Source organism: Heptranchias perlo, unplaced genomic scaffold, assembly GCF_035084215.1.
Source record: "Heptranchias perlo isolate sHepPer1 unplaced genomic scaffold, sHepPer1.hap1 HAP1_SCAFFOLD_265, whole genome shotgun sequence".
NCBI lineage: Eukaryota > Metazoa > Chordata > Chondrichthyes > Hexanchiformes > Hexanchidae > Heptranchias > Heptranchias perlo.
In genome coordinates this window covers 312,295-329,736 of record NW_027139277.1, presented here as the reverse complement: position 1 = coordinate 329,736, position 17,442 = coordinate 312,295, and the positions used below count along the sequence as shown (strand labels likewise).

General features: G+C 59.1%; 1 protein-coding gene across 1 annotated transcript; it reads right to left on the bottom strand.

Annotated features, from left to right (window-relative positions):
• Window positions 1-9,141: 9,141 nt before the first annotated feature.
• LOC137310611 (membrane-spanning 4-domains subfamily A member 15-like) lies at window positions 9,142-17,202 on the bottom strand. Its single transcript, XM_067978342.1, has 4 exons — window positions 16,827-17,202; window positions 14,347-14,495; window positions 11,166-11,276; window positions 9,142-9,222 (listed from the first exon to the last, which is right to left on the bottom strand). Exons 1-4 carry the CDS (start codon window positions 16,843-16,845, stop codon window positions 9,142-9,144), a joined length of 360 nt encoding a protein of 119 aa, XP_067834443.1. The 5' UTR covers window positions 16,846-17,202.
• Between the last annotated feature and the right edge of the window lie 240 nt (window positions 17,203-17,442).

Here is a 17,442-nt window from a genome sequence, read left to right as displayed (position 1 = left end):
TAGAGGGGACAAGGGAGCAGAGAGGGAGGGGGAGAGGGGGACATGGGAGGAGAGAGGGAGGGGGAGAGAGGGGACAAGGGAGGAGAGAGGGAGGGGGAGAGAGGAGGGAGGGAGAAGAAGGGAGAGGAGAAGGAGGGAGGGAGAAGGAGGGAGGGGAGAAGGAGGAGGGGAGAAGGAGGGGAGAAGGAGGGAGGGGAGAAGGGAGGGGAGGCGAGAAGGAGGGAGGGGAGGAGGATGAGAGAAGGAGGGAGGAGAGAAGGATGGGGAGAGAGAGGACAAGGGAGGAAAGAGGGAGGGGGAGAGAGGGGACATGGAAGGAGAGAGGGAGGGGGAGAGAGGGGACAAGGGAGAAGAGAGGGAGGGGGAGAGGGGACAAGGGAGGAAAGAGGGAGGGGAAGAGACGGGACAAGGGAGGAGAGAGGGGAGAGAGAGGAGGGGGTGAGGGACGATGGGGAGAGAGGAGAAAGGAGGAGAGAGGGATGAGGGGGAGGAGGAAGGGGAGAAGAAGGGAGAGGAGAAGGAGGGAGGGGAGAAGGAGGGAGGGGAGAAGGAGGGAGGGAGAAGGAGGGAGGGGAGGAGGATGAGAGAAGGAGGGAGAGGAGAAGGAGGGGAGAAGGAGGGAGGGGAGAAGGAGGGAGGCGAGAAGGAGGGAGAGGAGAAGGAGGGGAGAAGGAGGAGGGGAGAAGGAGGGAGGCAAGAAGGAGGGAGGGGAGGAGGATGAGAGAAGGAGGGAGAGGAGAAGGAGGGGAGAAGGAGGAAGGGGAGAAGAGGGGAGAAGAGGGAGGGGAGAAGGAGGGAGGTGAGAAGGAGGGAGAGGAGAAGGAGGGAGGGGAGAAGGACGGAGAGGAGAAGGAGGGGAGAAGGAGGGAGGGAGAAGGAGGGAGCGGAGAAGGAGGGAGCGGAGAAGGAGGGAGGGGAGAAGGACGGAGAGGAGAAGGAGGGGAGAAGGAGGGAGGGGAGAAGGAGGGAGCGGAGAAGGAGGGAGCGGAGAAGGAGGGAGGGGAGAAGGAGGAGCGGAGAAGGAGGAGAGGAGAGGAGAGGAGAAGGAGGGAGCGGAGAAGGAGGGAGAGGAGAAGGAGGGAGGGGAGAAGGAGGGAGCGGAGAAGGAGGGAGCGGAGAAGGAGGAGAGGAGAAGGAGGGAGGGGAGAAGGAGGGAGAGGAGAAGGAGGGAGCGGAGAAGGAGGGAGAGGAGAAGGAGGGAGGGGAGAAGGAGGGAGCGGAGAAGGAGGGAGAGGAGAAGGAGGGAGAGGAGAAGGAGGGAGGAGAAGGAGGGAGGGGAGAAGGAGGGATAGGAGAAGAGGGAGGGAGAAGGAGGAGGGGAGAAGGAGGGAGCGGAGAAGGAGGGAGGGAGAAGGAGGGAGCGGGAGAAGGAGGGAGAGGAGAAGGAGGGAGAGGAGAAGAGGAGGAGAAGGAGGGAGGGGAGAAGGAGGGAGAGGAGAAGGAGGGAGGGGAGAAGGAGGGGGGAGAAGGAGGGAGCGGAGAAGAGGGAGGGAGAAGGAGGGAGCGAGAAGGACGGAGGGGAGAAGGAGGGAGAGGAGAAGGAGGGAGCGAGAAGGAGGGAGGGGAGAAGGAGGGAGCGGAGAAGGAGGGAGGGGAGAAGGAGGGAGGGAGAAGGAGGGAGAGGAGAAGAGGGAGGGAGAAGGAGGGAGGGGAGAAGGAGGGAGGGGAGAAGGAGGAGAGGAGAAGGAGGGAGGGGAGAGGAGGGAGAGGAGAAGGAGGGAGGGAGAAGGAGGGAGGGGGAGAAGGAGGGAGGGGAGAAGAGGGAGGGAGAAGGAGGGAGAGGAGAAGGAGGGAGGGGAGAAGGAGGGAGAGGAGAAGGAGGGAGGGGAGAAGGAGGGAGCGGAGAAGGAGGGAGGGAGAAGGAGGGAGGGGAGAAGGAGGGAGAAGAGAAGGAGGGAGCGGAGAAGGAGGGAGAGGAGAAGGAGGGAGAGGAGAAGGAGGGAGGGGAGAAGGAGGAGCGGAGAAGGAGGGAGAGGAGAAGGAGGGAGAGGAGAAGGAGGGAGGGGAGAAGGAGGGAGCGGAGAAGGAGGGAGGGGGAAGGAGGGAGGGGAGAAGGAGGGAGCGGAGAAGGAGGGAGAGGAGAAGGAGGGAGAGGAGAAGGAGGGGAGAGGAGAAGGAGGGAGGGGAGAAGGTGGGAGGGGAGAAGGAGGGAGGGAGAAGGAGGGAGGGGAGAAGGAGGGAGCGGAGAAGGAGGGAGCGAGAAGGAGGAGAGGAGAAGGAGGAGAGGAGAAGGAGGGAGAAGGAGGAGCGGAGAAGGAGGGAGGGAGAGGAGGGAGGGAGAAGGAGGGAGAGGAGAAGGAGGGAGGGGAGAAGGAGGGAGGGGAGAAGGAGGGAGGGAGAAGGAGGGAGGGGAGAAGGAGGAGGGGAGAAGGAGGGAGCGGAGAAGGAGGGAGGGGAGAAGGAGGGAGAGGAGAAGGAGGGAGGGGAGAAGGAGGGAGCGGAGAAGGAGGGAGGGGAGAAGGAGGGAGGGGAGAAGGAGGGAGGGGAGAAGGAGGGAGAGGAGAAGGAGGAGGGGAGAAGGAGGGAGAGGAGAAGGAGGAGAGGAGAAGGAGGGAGGGAGAAGGAGGGAGGGGAGAAGGAGGGAGAGGAGAAGGAGGGAGAGGAGAAGGAGGGAGAGGAGAAGGAGGGAGGGGAGAAGGAGGGAGCGGAGAAGGAGGGAGAGGAGAAGGAGGGAGGGGAGAAGGAGGGAGGGGAGAAGGAGGGAGAGGAGAAGGAGGGAGCGGAGAAGGTGGGAGGGGAGAAGGAGGGAGAGGAGAAGGAGGGAGAGGAGAAGGAGGGAGGGGAGAAGGAGGGAGAGGAGAAGGAGGGAGGGGAGAAGGAGGGAGGGAGAAGGAGGGAGAGGAGAAGGAGGAGCGAGAAGGAGGGAGCGAGAAGGAGGAGAGGAGAAGGAGGGAGGGAGAAGAAGGGAGGGGAGAAGGAGGAGCGGAGAAGGAGGGAGAGGAGAAGGAGGGAGGGGAGAAGGAGGAGCGGAGAAGGAGGGAGAGGAGAAGGAGGGGGGAGAAGGAGGGAGAGGAGAAGGAGGGAGGGGAGAAGGAGGGAGGGAGAAGGAGGGAGGGGAGAAGGAGGGAGGGGAGAAGAGGGAGAGGAGAAGGAGGGAGCGGAGAAGGAGGGAGCGGAGAAGGAGTGAGAGGAGAAGGAGGGAGGGGAGAAGGAGGGAGCGGAGAAGGAGGAGAGGAGAAGGAGGGGGGGAGAAGGAGGGAGAGGAGAAGGAGGGAGGGGAGAAGGAGGGAGCGGAGAAGGAGGGGGGGGAGAAGGAGGCAGAGGAGAAGGAGGGGGGGAGAAGGAGGGAGGGGAGAAGGAGGGAGCGGAGAAGGAGGGAGAGGAGAAGGAGGGAGGGGAGAAGGAGGGAGAGGAGAGGGAGGGAGGGGAGAAGGAGGAGAGGAGAAGGAGTGGGGGAGAAGGAGGGAGAGGAGAAGGAGGGAAGGGGAGAAGGAGGGAGGGGAGAAGGAGGGGGTGAGAAGGAAGGGGGGAGAAGGAGGGAGCGGAGAAGGAGGGAGGCGAGAAGGAGGGAGGGGAGAAGGAGGAGAGGAGAAGGAGGGAGAGGAGAAGGAGGGAGGGGAGAAGGAGGGAGGGGAGAAGGAGGGAGCGGAGAAGGAGGGAGCGGAGAAGGAGGGAGCGGAGAAGGAGGGAGAGGAGAAGGAGGGAGGGGAGAAGGAGGGAGGGAGAAGAAGGGAGGGGAGAAGGAGGGAGCGGAGAAGGAGGGAGAGGAGAAGGAGGGAGGGAGAAGGAGGGAGCGGAGAAGGAGGAGAGGAGAAGGAGGGGGGAGAAGGAGGGAGAGGAGAAGGAGGGAGGGGAGAAGGAGGGAGAGGAGAAGGAGGGAGGGAGAAGGAGGGAGGGAGAAGGAGGGAGGGGAGAAGGAGGGAGAGGAGAAGGAGGGAGCGGAGAAGGAGGGAGCGGAGAAGGAGTGAGAGGAGAAGGAGGGAGGGAGAAGGAGGAGCGGAGAAGGAGGGAGAGGAGAAGGAGGGAGGGGAGAAGGAGGGAGCGGAGAAGGAGGGAGCGGAGAAGGAGGGAGAGGAGAAGGAGAGAGAGGAGAAGGAGGGGGGGAGAAGGAGGGAGAGGAGAAGGAGGGAGGGGAGAAGGAGGGAGCGGAGAAGGAGGGAGAGGAGAAGGAGGAGGGGAGAAGGAGGGAGAGGACAGGGAGGGAGGGGAGAAGGAGGGAGAGGAGAAGGAGGGGGGGAGAAGGAGGGAGAGGAGAAGGAGGGAGGGGAGAAGGAGGGAGGGGAGAAGGAGGGAGCGGAGAAGGAGGGAGAGGAGAAGGAGGGAGGGGAGAAGGAGGGAGCGGAGAAGGAGGGAGGGGAGAAGGAGGGAGCGGAGAAGGAGGGGGGTGAGAAGGAGGGGGGGAGAAGGAGGGAGAGGAGAAGGAGGGGGGGAGAAGGAGGGAGAGGAGAAGGAGGGAGGGGAGAAGGAGGGAGCGGAGAAGGAGGGAGAGGAGAAGGAGGGAGGGGAGAAGGAGGGAGAGGACAGGAGGGAGGGGAGAAGGAGGGAGAGGAGAAGGAGGGGGGGAGAAGGAGGGAGAGGAGAAGGAGGGAGGGGAGAAGGAGGGAGGGGAGAAGGAGGGAGCGGAGAAGGAGGGAGAGGAGAAGGAGGGAGGGGAGAAGGAGGGAGCGGAGAAGGAGGGAGGGGAGAAGGAGGGAGCGGAGAAGGAGGGGGGTGAGAAGGAGGGGGGGAGAAGGAGGGAGCGGAGAAGGAGGGAGCGGAGAAGGAGGGAGGGGAGAAGGAGGGAGCGGAGAAGGAGGGAGGGGAGAAGGAGGGAGGGGAGAAGGAGGGAGAGGAGAAGGAGGGAGGGGAGAAGGAGGGGGGGAGAAGGAGGGAGGGGAGAAGGAGGGGGGGAGAAGGAGAGAGAGGAGAAGGAGGGAGGGGAGAAGGAGGGAGGGGAGAAGGAGGGGGGGGAGAAGGAGTGGGGGAGAAGGAGGGAGCGGAGAAGGAGGGAGAGGAGAAGGAGGGAGGGGAGAAGGAGGGTGGGGAGAAGGAGGGAGCGGAGAAGGAGGGAGGGGAGAAGGAGGGAGCGGAGAAGGAGGGAGGGGAGAAGGAGGGAGCGGAGAAGGAGGGAGGGGAGAAGGAGGGAGGGGAGAAGGAGGGAGCGAGAAGGAGGGAGAGGAGAAGGAGGAGGGGAGAAGGAGGGAGAGGAGAAGGAGGGAGCGGAGAAGGATCGAGCGGAGAAGGAGGGAGAGGAGAAGGAGGGAGGGGAGAAGGAGGGAGGGGAGAAGGAGGGAGGGGAGAAGGAGGGAGCGGAGAAGGAGGGAGGGGAGAAGGAGGGAGCGGAGAAGGAGGGAGAGGAGAAGGAGGGGGGAGAAGGAGGGAGAGGAGAAGGAGGGAGGGAGAAGGAGGGAGAGGAGAAGGATGGAGGGGAGAAGGATGGAGGGGAGAAGGAGGAGCGGAGAAGGATGGGGGGAGAAGGAGTGGGGGGAGAAGGAGGGAGCGGAGAAGGAGGGAGAGGAGAAGGAGGGAGGGAGAAGGAGGGAGAGGAGAAGGAGGGAGGGGAGAAGGAGGGAGGGGAGAAGGAGGGAGGGAGAAGGAGGGAGCGGAGAAGGAGGGAGGGGAGAAGGAGGGAGCGGAGAAGGAGGGAGGGGAGAAGGAGGGAGCGGAGAAGGAGGGAGGGTAGAAGGAGGGAGGGGAGAAGGAGGGAGCGGAGAAGGAGGGAGAGGAGAAGGAGGGAGGGGAGAAGGAGGGAGCGGAGAAGGAGGGAGAGGAGAAGGAGGGAGCGGAGAAGGAGGGAGCGGAGAAGGAGGGAGGGGAGAGGGAGGGAGGGGAGAAGGAGGGAGGGGAGAAGGAGGGAGGTGAGAAGGAGGGAGGGGAGAAGGAGGGAGAGGAGAAGGAGGGATGGGAGAAGGAGGGAGCGGAGAAGGAGGGAGGGAGAAGGAGGGAGCGGAGAAGGAGGGAGGGGAGAAGGAGGAGCGGAGAAGGAGGGAGGGGAGAAGGAGGGAGCGGAGAAGGAGGGAGGGGAGAAGGAGGGAGGGGAGAAGGAGGGAGCGGAGAAGGAGGGAGAGGAGAAGGAGGGAGCGGAGAAGGAGGGAGGGGAGAAGGAGGGAGCGGAGAAGGAGAGAGGAGAAGGAGGGAGGGGAGAGAGGGAGGAGAAGGAGGGAGGGAGAAGGAGGGAGGGGAGAAGGAGGGAGAGGAGAAGGAGGGAGAGGAGAAGGAGGGAGGGGAGAAGGAGGGAGGGGAGAAGGAGGGAGGGGAGAAGGAGGAGGGGAAGAGGAGAGGAGAAGGAGGGAGAGGAGAAGGAGGGAGCGGAGAAGGAGGGAGGGGAGAAGGAGGGAGCGGAGAAGGAGGGAGGGGAGAAGGAGGGAGGGGTGAAGGAGGGGGGGAGAAGGAGGGAGGGGAGAAGGCGGGAGGGGAGAAGGAGGGAGAGGAGAAGGAGGGAGAGGAGAAGGAGGGAGCGGAGAAGGAGGGAGGGAGAAGGAGGGAGCGGAGAAGGAGGGAGGGGAGAAGGAGGGAGGGGTGAAGGAGGGGGGGGAGAAGGAGGGAGGGGAGAAGGCGGAGCGGAGAAGGAGGGAGGGGAGAAGGAGGGAGCGGAGAAGGAGGGAGCGGAGAAGGAGGGTGGGGAGAAGGAGGGAGCGGAGAAGGAGGGAGGGGAGAAGGAGGGAGGGGAGAAGGAGGGAGGGGAGAAGGAGGGAGGGGAGAAGGAGGGGGGGGAGAAGGAGGGAGCGGAGAAGGAGGGAGAGGAGAAGGAGGGAGCGGAGAAGGAGGGAGGGGAGAAGGAGGGAGGGAGAAGGAGGGAGCGGAGAAGGAGGGAGCGGAGAAGGAGGGAGGGGAGAAGGAGGGAGGGGAGAAGGAGTGAGGGGAGAAGGAGGGGGGGAGAAGGAGGGAGCGGAGAAGGAGGGAGAGGAGAAGGAGGGAGCGGAGAAGGAGGGAGCGGAGAAGGAGGGAGCGGAGAAGGAGGGAGAGGAGAAGGAGGGAGCGGAGAAGGAGGGAGGGGAGAAGGAGCGAGAAGGAGGGAGGGAGAAGGAGGGAGGGAGAAGGAGGGAGGGGAGAAGGAGGGAGCGGAGAAGGAGGGAGGGAGAAGGAGGGAGGGGAGAAGGAGTGAGGGGAGAAGGAGGGAGAGGAGAAGGAGGGAGCGGAGAAGGAGGGAGGGGAGAAGGAGGGAGCGGAGAAGGAGGGAGGGAGAGGGGGGGAGAAGGAGGGAGCGGAGAAGGAGGGAGGGAGAAGGAGGGAGCGGAGAAGGAGGGAGCGGAGAAGAGGAGCGGAGAGGAGGAGAAGGAGGAGGGGAGAAGGAGGGAGGGAGAAGGAGGGAGCGGAGAAGGAGGGAGCGGAGAAAGGAGGGAGCGGAGAAGGAGGGAGGGAGGAGGAGAAGGAGGGAGGGGAGAAGGAGGGAGCGGAGAAGGAGGGAGGGGAGAAGGAGGGAGCGGAGAAGGAGGGAGGGGAGAAGGAGGGAGCGGAGAAGGAGGGAGGGAGAAGGAGGGAGCGGAGAAGGAGGGAGGGAGAAGGAGGGAGCGGAGAAGGAGGGAGGGAGAAGGAGGGAGGGAGAAGGAGGAGGGAGAGAGGAGGGAGGGGAGAAGGAGGGAGGGAGAAGGAGGGAGGGGAGAAGGAGGGAGGGGAGAAGGAGGAGGGAGAAGGAGGAGAGGGAGAGGAGGGAGAAGGAGGGAGCGGAGAAGGAGGGAGAGGAGAAGGAGGGAGGGGAGAAGGAGGGAGAGGAGAAGGAGGGAGCGGAGAAGGAGGGAGGGGAGAAGGAGGGAGCGGAGAAGGAGGGAGGGGAGAAGGAGGGAGGGGAGAAGGAGGGAGGGGAGAAGGAGGGAGGCGAGAAGGAGGAGGGGAGAAGGAGGAGCGGAGAAGGAGGGAGGGAGAAGGAGGGAGAGGAGAAGGAGGGAGAGGAGAAGGAGGGAGAGGAGAATGAGGGAGCGGAGAAGGAGGGAGGGGAGAAGGAGGGAGCGGAGAAGGAGGGAGGGGAGAAGGAGGGAGGGGAGAAGGAGGAGGGGAGAAGGAGGGAGGGGAGAAGGAGGGAGGGGAGAAGGAGGGAAGGGAGAAGGAGGGAGGGGAGAAGGAGGGAGCGGAGAAGGAGGGAGGGAGAAGGAGGGAGGGGAGAAGGAGGGAGTGGAGAAGGAGGGAGCGGAGAAGGAGGGAGGGGAGAAGGAGGGAGCGGAGAAGGAGGGAGGGGAGAAGGAGGGAGGGGAGAAGGAGGGAGGGGAGAAGGAGGGAGGCGAGAAGGAGGGAGGGGAGAAGGAGGGAGCGGAGAAGGAGGGAGGGAGAAGGAGGGAGAGGAGAAGGAGGGAGAGGAGAAGGAGGGAGAGGAGAATGAGGGAGCGGAGAAGGAGGGAGGGGAGAAGGAGGGAGAGGAGAAGGAGGGAGGGGAGAAGGAGGGAGCGGAGAAGGAGGGAGAGGAGAAGGAGGGAGGGGAGAAGGAGGGAGGCGAGAAGGAGGGAGGGGAGAAGGAGGGAGAGGAGAAGGAGGGAGAGGAGAAGGAGGGAGGGGAGAAGGAGGGAGGGGAGAAGGAGGGAGAGGAGAAGGAGGGAGAGGAGAAGGAGGGAGGGGAGAAGGAGGGAGGGGAGAAGGAGAAAGGAAGTAAAAAATTAAGGCCTCCCATTTCTCTCCGGCCCCTTTCACCACCTCAGGACGTCCCAAAGCTTCACGGCCAATGAAGGACTTTTTTTGAAGTGCGCTCACTGTTGTAATGTGGGAAGCCGATTTGCGCACAGGAAGATCCCACAAACAGCAATGTGATAAATGACCCAGATCATCTGGTTTTACTGATGTTGGTCGAGGGATAAATATCGGGGCCCAGGACCCCGGGGAGAACTCCCCCCTGCTCTTCTTCCAATAGTGGGCCGTGGGGTCTTTTACACCCACCCGAGAGGGGCAGACGGGGCCCTCGGTTTAACGTCTCAGTACTTGGACACCGGGGGAGTGCGGGCCTGGATTATGAGGGGGGGGGCTCGAACCCACGTCCTTCGGAGAGGGAGGGGGAGAGGCAGTGATATCCCAATGGGGGTCCATTTTTACAGCGTGTTACGGACCCCGGGGCGGGAGGGTGTTGTTCGAAGCTGTGACCCTCCGACTGCAGTCGGCACCCTCTCTTCGAGGACGGTCAATATGTGGGGGTGGGTTTACGCAATTGTGTGAACCACCACAGTAAAAGGGACAGCAGGTCGATGGTCACACGTTGAGCAGGACAGACGCCATGGATCCTTAGACCCCCCCCCCCATCAGTTATTGCTTGACTTCTGTACTCACGAGACCTTTCTGAGGGTCCTTCTCACTTACGATGGCCAGGGAGCCTGAAACAAGAAACTGAGACAAAGAAGAGGCCGTTAATATCTCTCCGACATGGACACACCAACCATATCTGCCTGGAAACGACCAAGGCCCAAATCGCCCACCATCAAAATCCTGGCCATTGGCCGAAAACATGGCAGCAACGACAACAACTATCATCTCCACACCATCTTTAACATCGTAAAACATCCCAAAGCACGTCACAGGAGCGTAACTCAGAGAAACCGGGACACGTAAGGAGATCTTAGGACAGGTGACCAAAAGCTCGGTCAAGGAGGGAGGTTTTAAGGAGCGTCTTAAAGGAGGAGAGAGAGGGGGAGAGGTTTAGGGAGGGAATTCCAGAGCTCGGGGCCCCGGGCAGCTGAAGGCACGGCCGCCAATGGTGGAGCGATGGGAATCGAGGGGGATGGACAAGAGGGCGGAATTGGAGGAGGGCAGAGATCTTGGATGGTCGTAGGGGGCTGGAGGAGGTTAGAGAGATAGGGACAGTCTGGTTCCGCCTCAGACAGTGGCCGAGGGAGAGGGATGGAGTCGGTGGCGAGGGAATGGAGTTTGTGGACGGGGAGACCCGAAGAGCAGGTCAGAGGCTGGGTATTCTGCGGAGAGTGACTCACCTCCTGACTCCCCAAAGCCTTTCCACCATCTACGAGGCACAAGTCAGGAGTGTGATGGAATACTCTCCACTTGCCTGGATGAGTGCAGCTCCAACAACACAAATGGTCACTCAATGGAGGAACAGGGTAGGTTCAGTCTCGAGGGGCTGAATGGCCTCCTGAGATAACTGAACTCAGTGCGGGATCGAGCCCCACACAGAGCTCGGTACTGGACAGAGTGTTGGGTGAGGGATAAATATCGGGGCCCAGGACCCCGGGGAGAACTCCCCCCTGCTCTTCTTCCAATAGTGGGCCGTGGGATCTTTTACATCCACCCGAGAGGGGCAGACGGGGCCCTCGGTTTAACGTCTCATCCCGAAAGACGGCACCTCCGACAGTGCGGCACTCCCTCAGTACTGACCCTCCGACAGTGCAGCGCTCCCTCAGTACTGACCCTCCGACAGTGCGGCTCTCCCTCAGTACCGACCCTCCGACAGTGCGGCGCTCCCTCAGTACTGACCCTCCGACAATGCGGTGCTCCCTCAGTACCGACCCTCCGACAGTGCGGCGCTCCCTCAGTACCGACCCTCCGACAGTGCGGCGCTCCCTCAGTACCGACCCTCCGACAGTGCGGCGCTCCCTCAGTACTGACCGTCCGACAGTGCGGCACTCCCTCAGTACCGACCCTCCGACAGTGCGGCTCTCCCTCAGTACCGACCCTCCGACAGTGCGGCGCTCCCTCAGTACTGACCCTCCGACAATGCGTCGCTCCCTCAGTACCGACCCTCCGACAGTGCGGCGCTCCCTCAGTACCGACCCTCCGACAGTGCGGCGCTCCCTCAGTACCGACCCTCCGACAGTGCGGCGCTCCCTCAGTACCGACCCTCCGACAGTGCGGCGCTCCCTCAGTACCGACCCTCCGACAGTGCGGCGCTCCCTCAGTACTGACCCTCCGACAGTGCGGCGCTCCCTCAGTACCGACCCTCCGACAGCGTGGCGCTCCCTCAGTACTGACCCTCCGACAGTGCGGCGCTCCCTCAGTACTGACCCTCCGACAGTGCGGCGCTCCCTCAGTACTGACCCTCCGACAGTGCGGCGCTCCCTCAGTACCGACCCCCCGACAGTGCGGCGCTCCCTCAGTACTGACCGTCCGACAGTGCGGCGCTCCCTCAGTACTGACCCTCCGACAGTGCGGCGCTCCCTCAGTACCGACCCTCCGACAGTGCGGCGCTCCCTCAGTACTGGGACACCGAGGGAGTGTCGGCCTGGATTATGGACATGCGAAGGAGAGGTGGGGGATGTAACGGACTCCAACCGTCGATTATACCGTCCCGCTCTGCAGCGAGAGGCGGAGGTCAAACTCACCAGTATCGCAATGATAAAAGGAATTCCGCTCTGGCTGAAGTCCAGTGGGATCGCCAGGAAAGGTGGAATTCCCATCCCGCACTGAATTATCCCCAACATCACCAAGGCGACCTGGAATTGAAGAGAGCGGGGACTTTACATCGAGTAATATCAAATGTACAGCATAGAAACAGGCCATTCGGCCCAACAGGTCTATCCCGGTGTTTATGCTCCACACGAGCCTCCTCCCTCCCTACTCCATCTCACCCTATCACCATCTCCTTCTATTCCTCTCTCCCTCATGTGTTTATCGAGCTTCCCCTTAAATCCATCTACACTATTCACCTCAACTACTCCTTGTGGGAGCGAGTTCCACATTCCCACCGCTCTCTGGGGAAAGAAGTTTCTCCTGAATTCCCGATTGGATTTATTAGTGACGATCTTATATTTATGGCCCCTGGTTCTGGTCTCCCCCACAAGGGGAAACATCTTCTCTATGTCTACCCTATCGAACCCTTTCATAATCTTAAAGACCTCCATCAGGTCACCCCTCAGCCTTCTCTTTTCCAGAGAAAAGAGCCCCAGCCTGTTCAGTCTTTCCTGATAGTTATAAACCTCTCAGTTCTGGGATCATCCTTGTGAATCTTTTTTTGCACCTTCTCCAGTGCCTCTATATCCTTTTTATAATATGGAGACCAGAACTGTGCACAGTGCTCCAAGTGTGGTCTAACCAAGGTATATGGAGACCAGAACTGTGCACAGTGCTCCAAGTGTGGTCTAACCAAGGCATATGGAGACCAGAACTGTGCACAGTGCTCCAAGTGTGGTCTAACCAAGGCATATGGAGACCAGAACTGTGCACAGTGCTCCAAGTGTGGTCTAACCAAGGCATATGGAGACCAGAACTGTGCACAGTGCTCCAAGTGTGGTCCAACCAAGGTATATGGAGACCAGAACTGTGCACAGTGCTCCAAGTGTGGTCTAACCAAGGTATATGGAGACCAGAACTGTGCACAGTGCTTCAAGTGTGGTCTAACCAAGGTATATGGAGACCAGAACTGTGCACAGTGCTCCAAGTGTGGTCTAACCAAGGCATATGGAGACCAGAACTGTGCACAGTGCTCCAAGTGTGGTCTAACCAAGGTATATGGAGACCAGAACTGTGCACAGTGCTCCAAGTGTGGTCTAACCAAGGCATATGGAGACCAGAACTGTGCACAGTGCTCCAAGTGTGGTCTAACCAAGGTATATGGAGACCAGAACTGTGCACAGTGCTCCAAGTGTGGTCTAACCAAGGTATATGGAGACCAGAACTGTGCACAGTGCTCCAAGTGTGGTCTAACCAAGGCATATGGAGACCAGAACTGTGCACAGTGCTCCAAGTGTGGTCTAACCAAGGCATATGGAGACCAGAACTGTGCACAGTGCTCCAAGTGTGGTCTAACCAAGGCATATGGAGACCAGAACTGTGCACAGTGCTCCAAGTGTGGTCTAACCAAGGCATATGGAGACCAGAACTGTGCACAGTGCTCCAAGTGTGGTCCAACCAAGGTATATGGAGACCAGAACTGTGCACAGTGCTCCAAGTGTGGTCTAACCAAGGCATATGGAGACCAGAACTGTGCACAGTGCTCCAAGTGTGGTCTAACCAAGGTATATGGAGACCAGAACTGTGCACAGTGCTCCAAGTGTGGTCTAACCAAGGCATATGGAGACCAGAACTGTGCACAGTGCTCCAAGTGTGGTCTAACCAAGGTATATGGAGACCAGAACTGTGCACAGTGCTCCAAGTGTGGTCTAACCAAGGTATATGGAGACCAGAACTGTGCACAGTGCTCCAAGTGTGGTCTAACCAAGGCATCTGGAGACCAGAACTGTGCACAGTGCTCCAAGTGTGGTCTAACCAAGGCATCTGGAGACCAGAACTGTGCACAGTGCTCCAAGTGTGGTCTAACCAAGGTATATGGAGACCAGAACTGTGTACAGTGCTCCAAGTGTGGTCTAACCAAGGTATATGGAGACCAGAACTGTACACAGTGCTCCAAGTGTGGTCTAACCAAGGTATATGGAGACCAGAACTGTTCACAGTGCTCCAAGTGTGGTCTAACCAAGGTATATGGAGACCAGAACTGTGCACAGTGCTCCAAGTGTGGTCCAACCAAGGTATATGGAGACCAGAACTGGGCACAGTGCTCCAAGTGTGGTCTAACCCAGGTATATGGAGACCAGAACTGGGCACAGTGCTCCAAGTGTGGTCTAACCAAGGTTCTATACCAGTTTAACATAACTTCTCTGCTTTTCAATTCTATCCCTCTAGAAATGAACCCCAGTGCTCGAGTTGCTAACGGGAATTGGTGGCACACTGTGAGTGGATGGAGATGACATTGCTCGTGGTTTGCCTGAAACCTGGAGCCTGGAGCCTGAGATCTGGGCCCTGGAGCCTGGGATCTGGGGCCTGGAGCCTGGGGCCTGGGGCCTGGAGCCTGGGATCTGGGGCCTGAGGCCTGAAACCTGGGGCCTGGAGCCTGGGATGTGGGGCCTGGGGCCTGAGGTCTGGGGCAGGAGTCTGGGGTCTGGGGCCTGTTGCAGGGCCTTGGCATTAACCTGGGATGGTGGAGCTGTGTTCAACCAGAGCTGCTCAGCTCAGGCCCAAGCACAAGTCGGGGAGAATTCTCAAAACCCCTCCTGATTTCGAACCCCTCGATCGAATCTCCCCTTAACCTTCTCTGCTCTGAGGAGAACAATTCCCAGTTTCTCCACATAACTGAGGTCCCTCATCCCTGGTCCCATTCTGGGAAATCTCCTCTGCATCCTCTCCGAGACCCTGGACATCCTTCCTAAAGAGTGCGGGGCCCAGAATTGGACACAATGCTCCAGTTGAGGTCTACCCCAGTGTTTTATAAAGGTTTAGCATAACTCCCTTGCTTTTGTGCTCCGTGCCTCTATTAATAAAGCCCAGGATCCCATATGCTTTTTTAACAACCTTCTCAACTTGTCCTGCCACCTTCAAAGATTGGTGTACACACCCCCCCAGGTCTCTCTGTTCCTGCGCCCCCTTTAAAATTGGACCATTTCGTTTCTATTGCCTCTCCTCGTTCGTCCTACCAAAATATATCACTTCACGTTGCTCTGCGTTAAATTTCATCTGCCACATGTCTGTTCAGCAGCAGAGAGGGATATCTGCGGAGGGAGCAATCCTTACCCCCAAAGCTTTCAGTTCCCTGTTCCTGAACGTCTGGAGCGGGTCTGGGATCTCGCTGTGCCTTGCCGTCCCAACGATCGGCACCAAGGCAGCATCGGGAGCCTGGCGCCCTCCTGCGGGCCTCCCCGACATTGTCGAATAATTTTCGCCTGTAGCAATTCAATCGGCAGAAAACTTTGATGACTCCCCGCGCAAAAATTGCGTCCTCATTCGCCCGCACCGCACGGCCACAGAACTGGCAGAGACGCTTCAGAAACCCGCTCCACAGCGCCACCTGGTGGCCAGCGCCCCGCCATGACACCGTGACCGTTTACATAGTAAAATTGAAGGGGAAATGTTGACATAGCATTTTGCAATGTTGGAACAATATTGTGACCGCAATCATGATAACAGATAGCGAAGGATTGTAGACTGGAAATCTGCGCCTTACACAAGATTTTAATAATAATTAAATATATAAATACATGAGCATAAGCAGAGATGATAGCGCTCAGTGGGGAGCAGTCTTGCCTCTGAGTCAGAAGGTCGTGGGTTCAAGCCCCCACTCCAGAGACTCGAGCCCCATAATCCAGGCCAAAACTCCCAGTACCAGTACTGAGGGAGCGCCGCACTGTCGGAGGGTCGGTACTGAGGGAGCGCCGCACTGTCGGAGGGTCGGTACTGAGGGAGCGCCGCACTGTCGGAGGGTCGGTACTGAGGGAGCGCCGCACTGTCGGAGGGTCGGTACTGAGGGAGCTCCGCACTGTCGGAGGGTCAGTACTGAGGGAGCGCCGCACTGTCGGAGGGTCAGTACTGAGGGAGCTCCGCACTGTCGGAGGGTCGGTACTGAGGGAGCACCGCACTGTCGGAGGGTCGGTACTGAGGGAGCTCCGCACTGTCGGAGGGTCAGTACTGAGGGAGCTCCGCACCCCTAATTTAACACCAGTCCCTGATTTAAACCCCGCCTCCAATTTTACTTGCCACGCACAAGCACACACACGCATACATACATGTGGACACGCAAACACACTCACACACACATGAACACATACACACACACACATGGACACACACACTCACAATCATGGACACACACACATGGACACACACACACTCACGGACACATGGACACACACACACATGGACACACACACTCACAATCATGGACACACACACATGGACACACACACATGGACACACACACACTCACAATCATGGACACACACACATGGACACACACACATGGACACACACACACTCACAATCATGGACACACACACATGGACACACACAAACTCACAATCATGGACACACACACATGGACACACACACATGGACACACACACACTCACAATCATGGACACACACACATGGACACACACACATGGACACACACACACTCACAATCATGGACACACACACATGGACACACACACATGGACACACACACACTCACAATCATGGACACACACACATGGACACACACACATGGACACACACACACTCACAATCATGGACACACACACATGGACACACACACATGGACACACACACACTCACAATCATGGACACACACACATGGACACACACACATGGACACACACACACACTCACAATCATGGACACACACACACATGGACACACTCACATGGACACACTCACACACACGAACATACTGACACATGGACACACTGACACACATGGACACACACACTCACACACATGGACACACTCACACACATGGACACACACACTCACACACATGGACACACTGACACACATGGACACACACACACTCACAATCTTGGACACACACACACATGGACACACACACACTCACAATCATGGACACACACACATGGACACACACACACACATGGACACACACACACACATGGACACACACACACACATGAACATACTGACACATGGACACACTGACACACATGGACACACACACTCACACACATGGACACACTGACACACATGGACACACACACACTCACAATCTTGGACACACACACACATGGACACACACGCACTCACACCCATGGACACACACACACTCACACACATGGACACACTCACACACATGGACACACACACTCATAATCATGGACACACTCACACACATGGACACACACACACATGGACACACACACACTCACACCCATGGACACACACACACTCACACACATGGACACACTCACACACATGGACACACACACTCACAATCATGGACACACTCACATACATGGACACACACACACATGGACACACACACACTCACACACATGGACACACTCACAACCATGGACACACACACGCACACACATGGACACACTCACACCCATGGACGCACTCACAGACGCTAACACACAAAGAGACACACGCACACACGCACACTCACACACACACGTACACACACTCACACTCACACACACACGTACACACACTCACACTCACACACACGGACAGATGTGGTGATCCAGACAATGTACCCGGTGTCCGGAGACTCATCGGTCAGAGCTGGCGGCAGGAACCTCCCCGAGTCCCAGACTGCTGTCTGGGTCAGTTTGCTGTTTGAGTTGTGTTTGCTGTAAATTTCCTGCCGCTCACCGAAAATCTATCGCAGAACGACGACACAGAAAACAATAAAAAAGTTCAGTCTGAGGGGGGAGTCGGCAGCTCAGGAGTCTCCCCATGGTCCTAAAGATCTCCAACTTGACCGAGAACGCACAGGGCGATCTCTGCACCTCAGTGAACCAGTGGCAGGGATGTCCATCTTTCCCCCTGTGACCACTTTGAGTCGGAAACCATGGGCTCCTGAGGCGTCCGTAGTTATAGGAACGTAGGAACAGGAGGAGGCCATTCAGCCCCTCGAGCCTGTTACACAGGAACAGGAGGAGGCCATTCAGCCCCCCTCGAGCCTGTTACACAGGAACAGGAGGAGGCCATTCAGCCCCTCGAGCCTGTTACACAGGAACAGGAGGAGGCCATTCAGCCCCCCTCGAGCCTGTTACACAGGAACAGGAGGAGGCCATTCAGCCCCTCGAGCCTGTTACACAGGAACAGGAGGAGGCCCATTCAGCCCTCCTCGAGCCTGTTACACAGGAA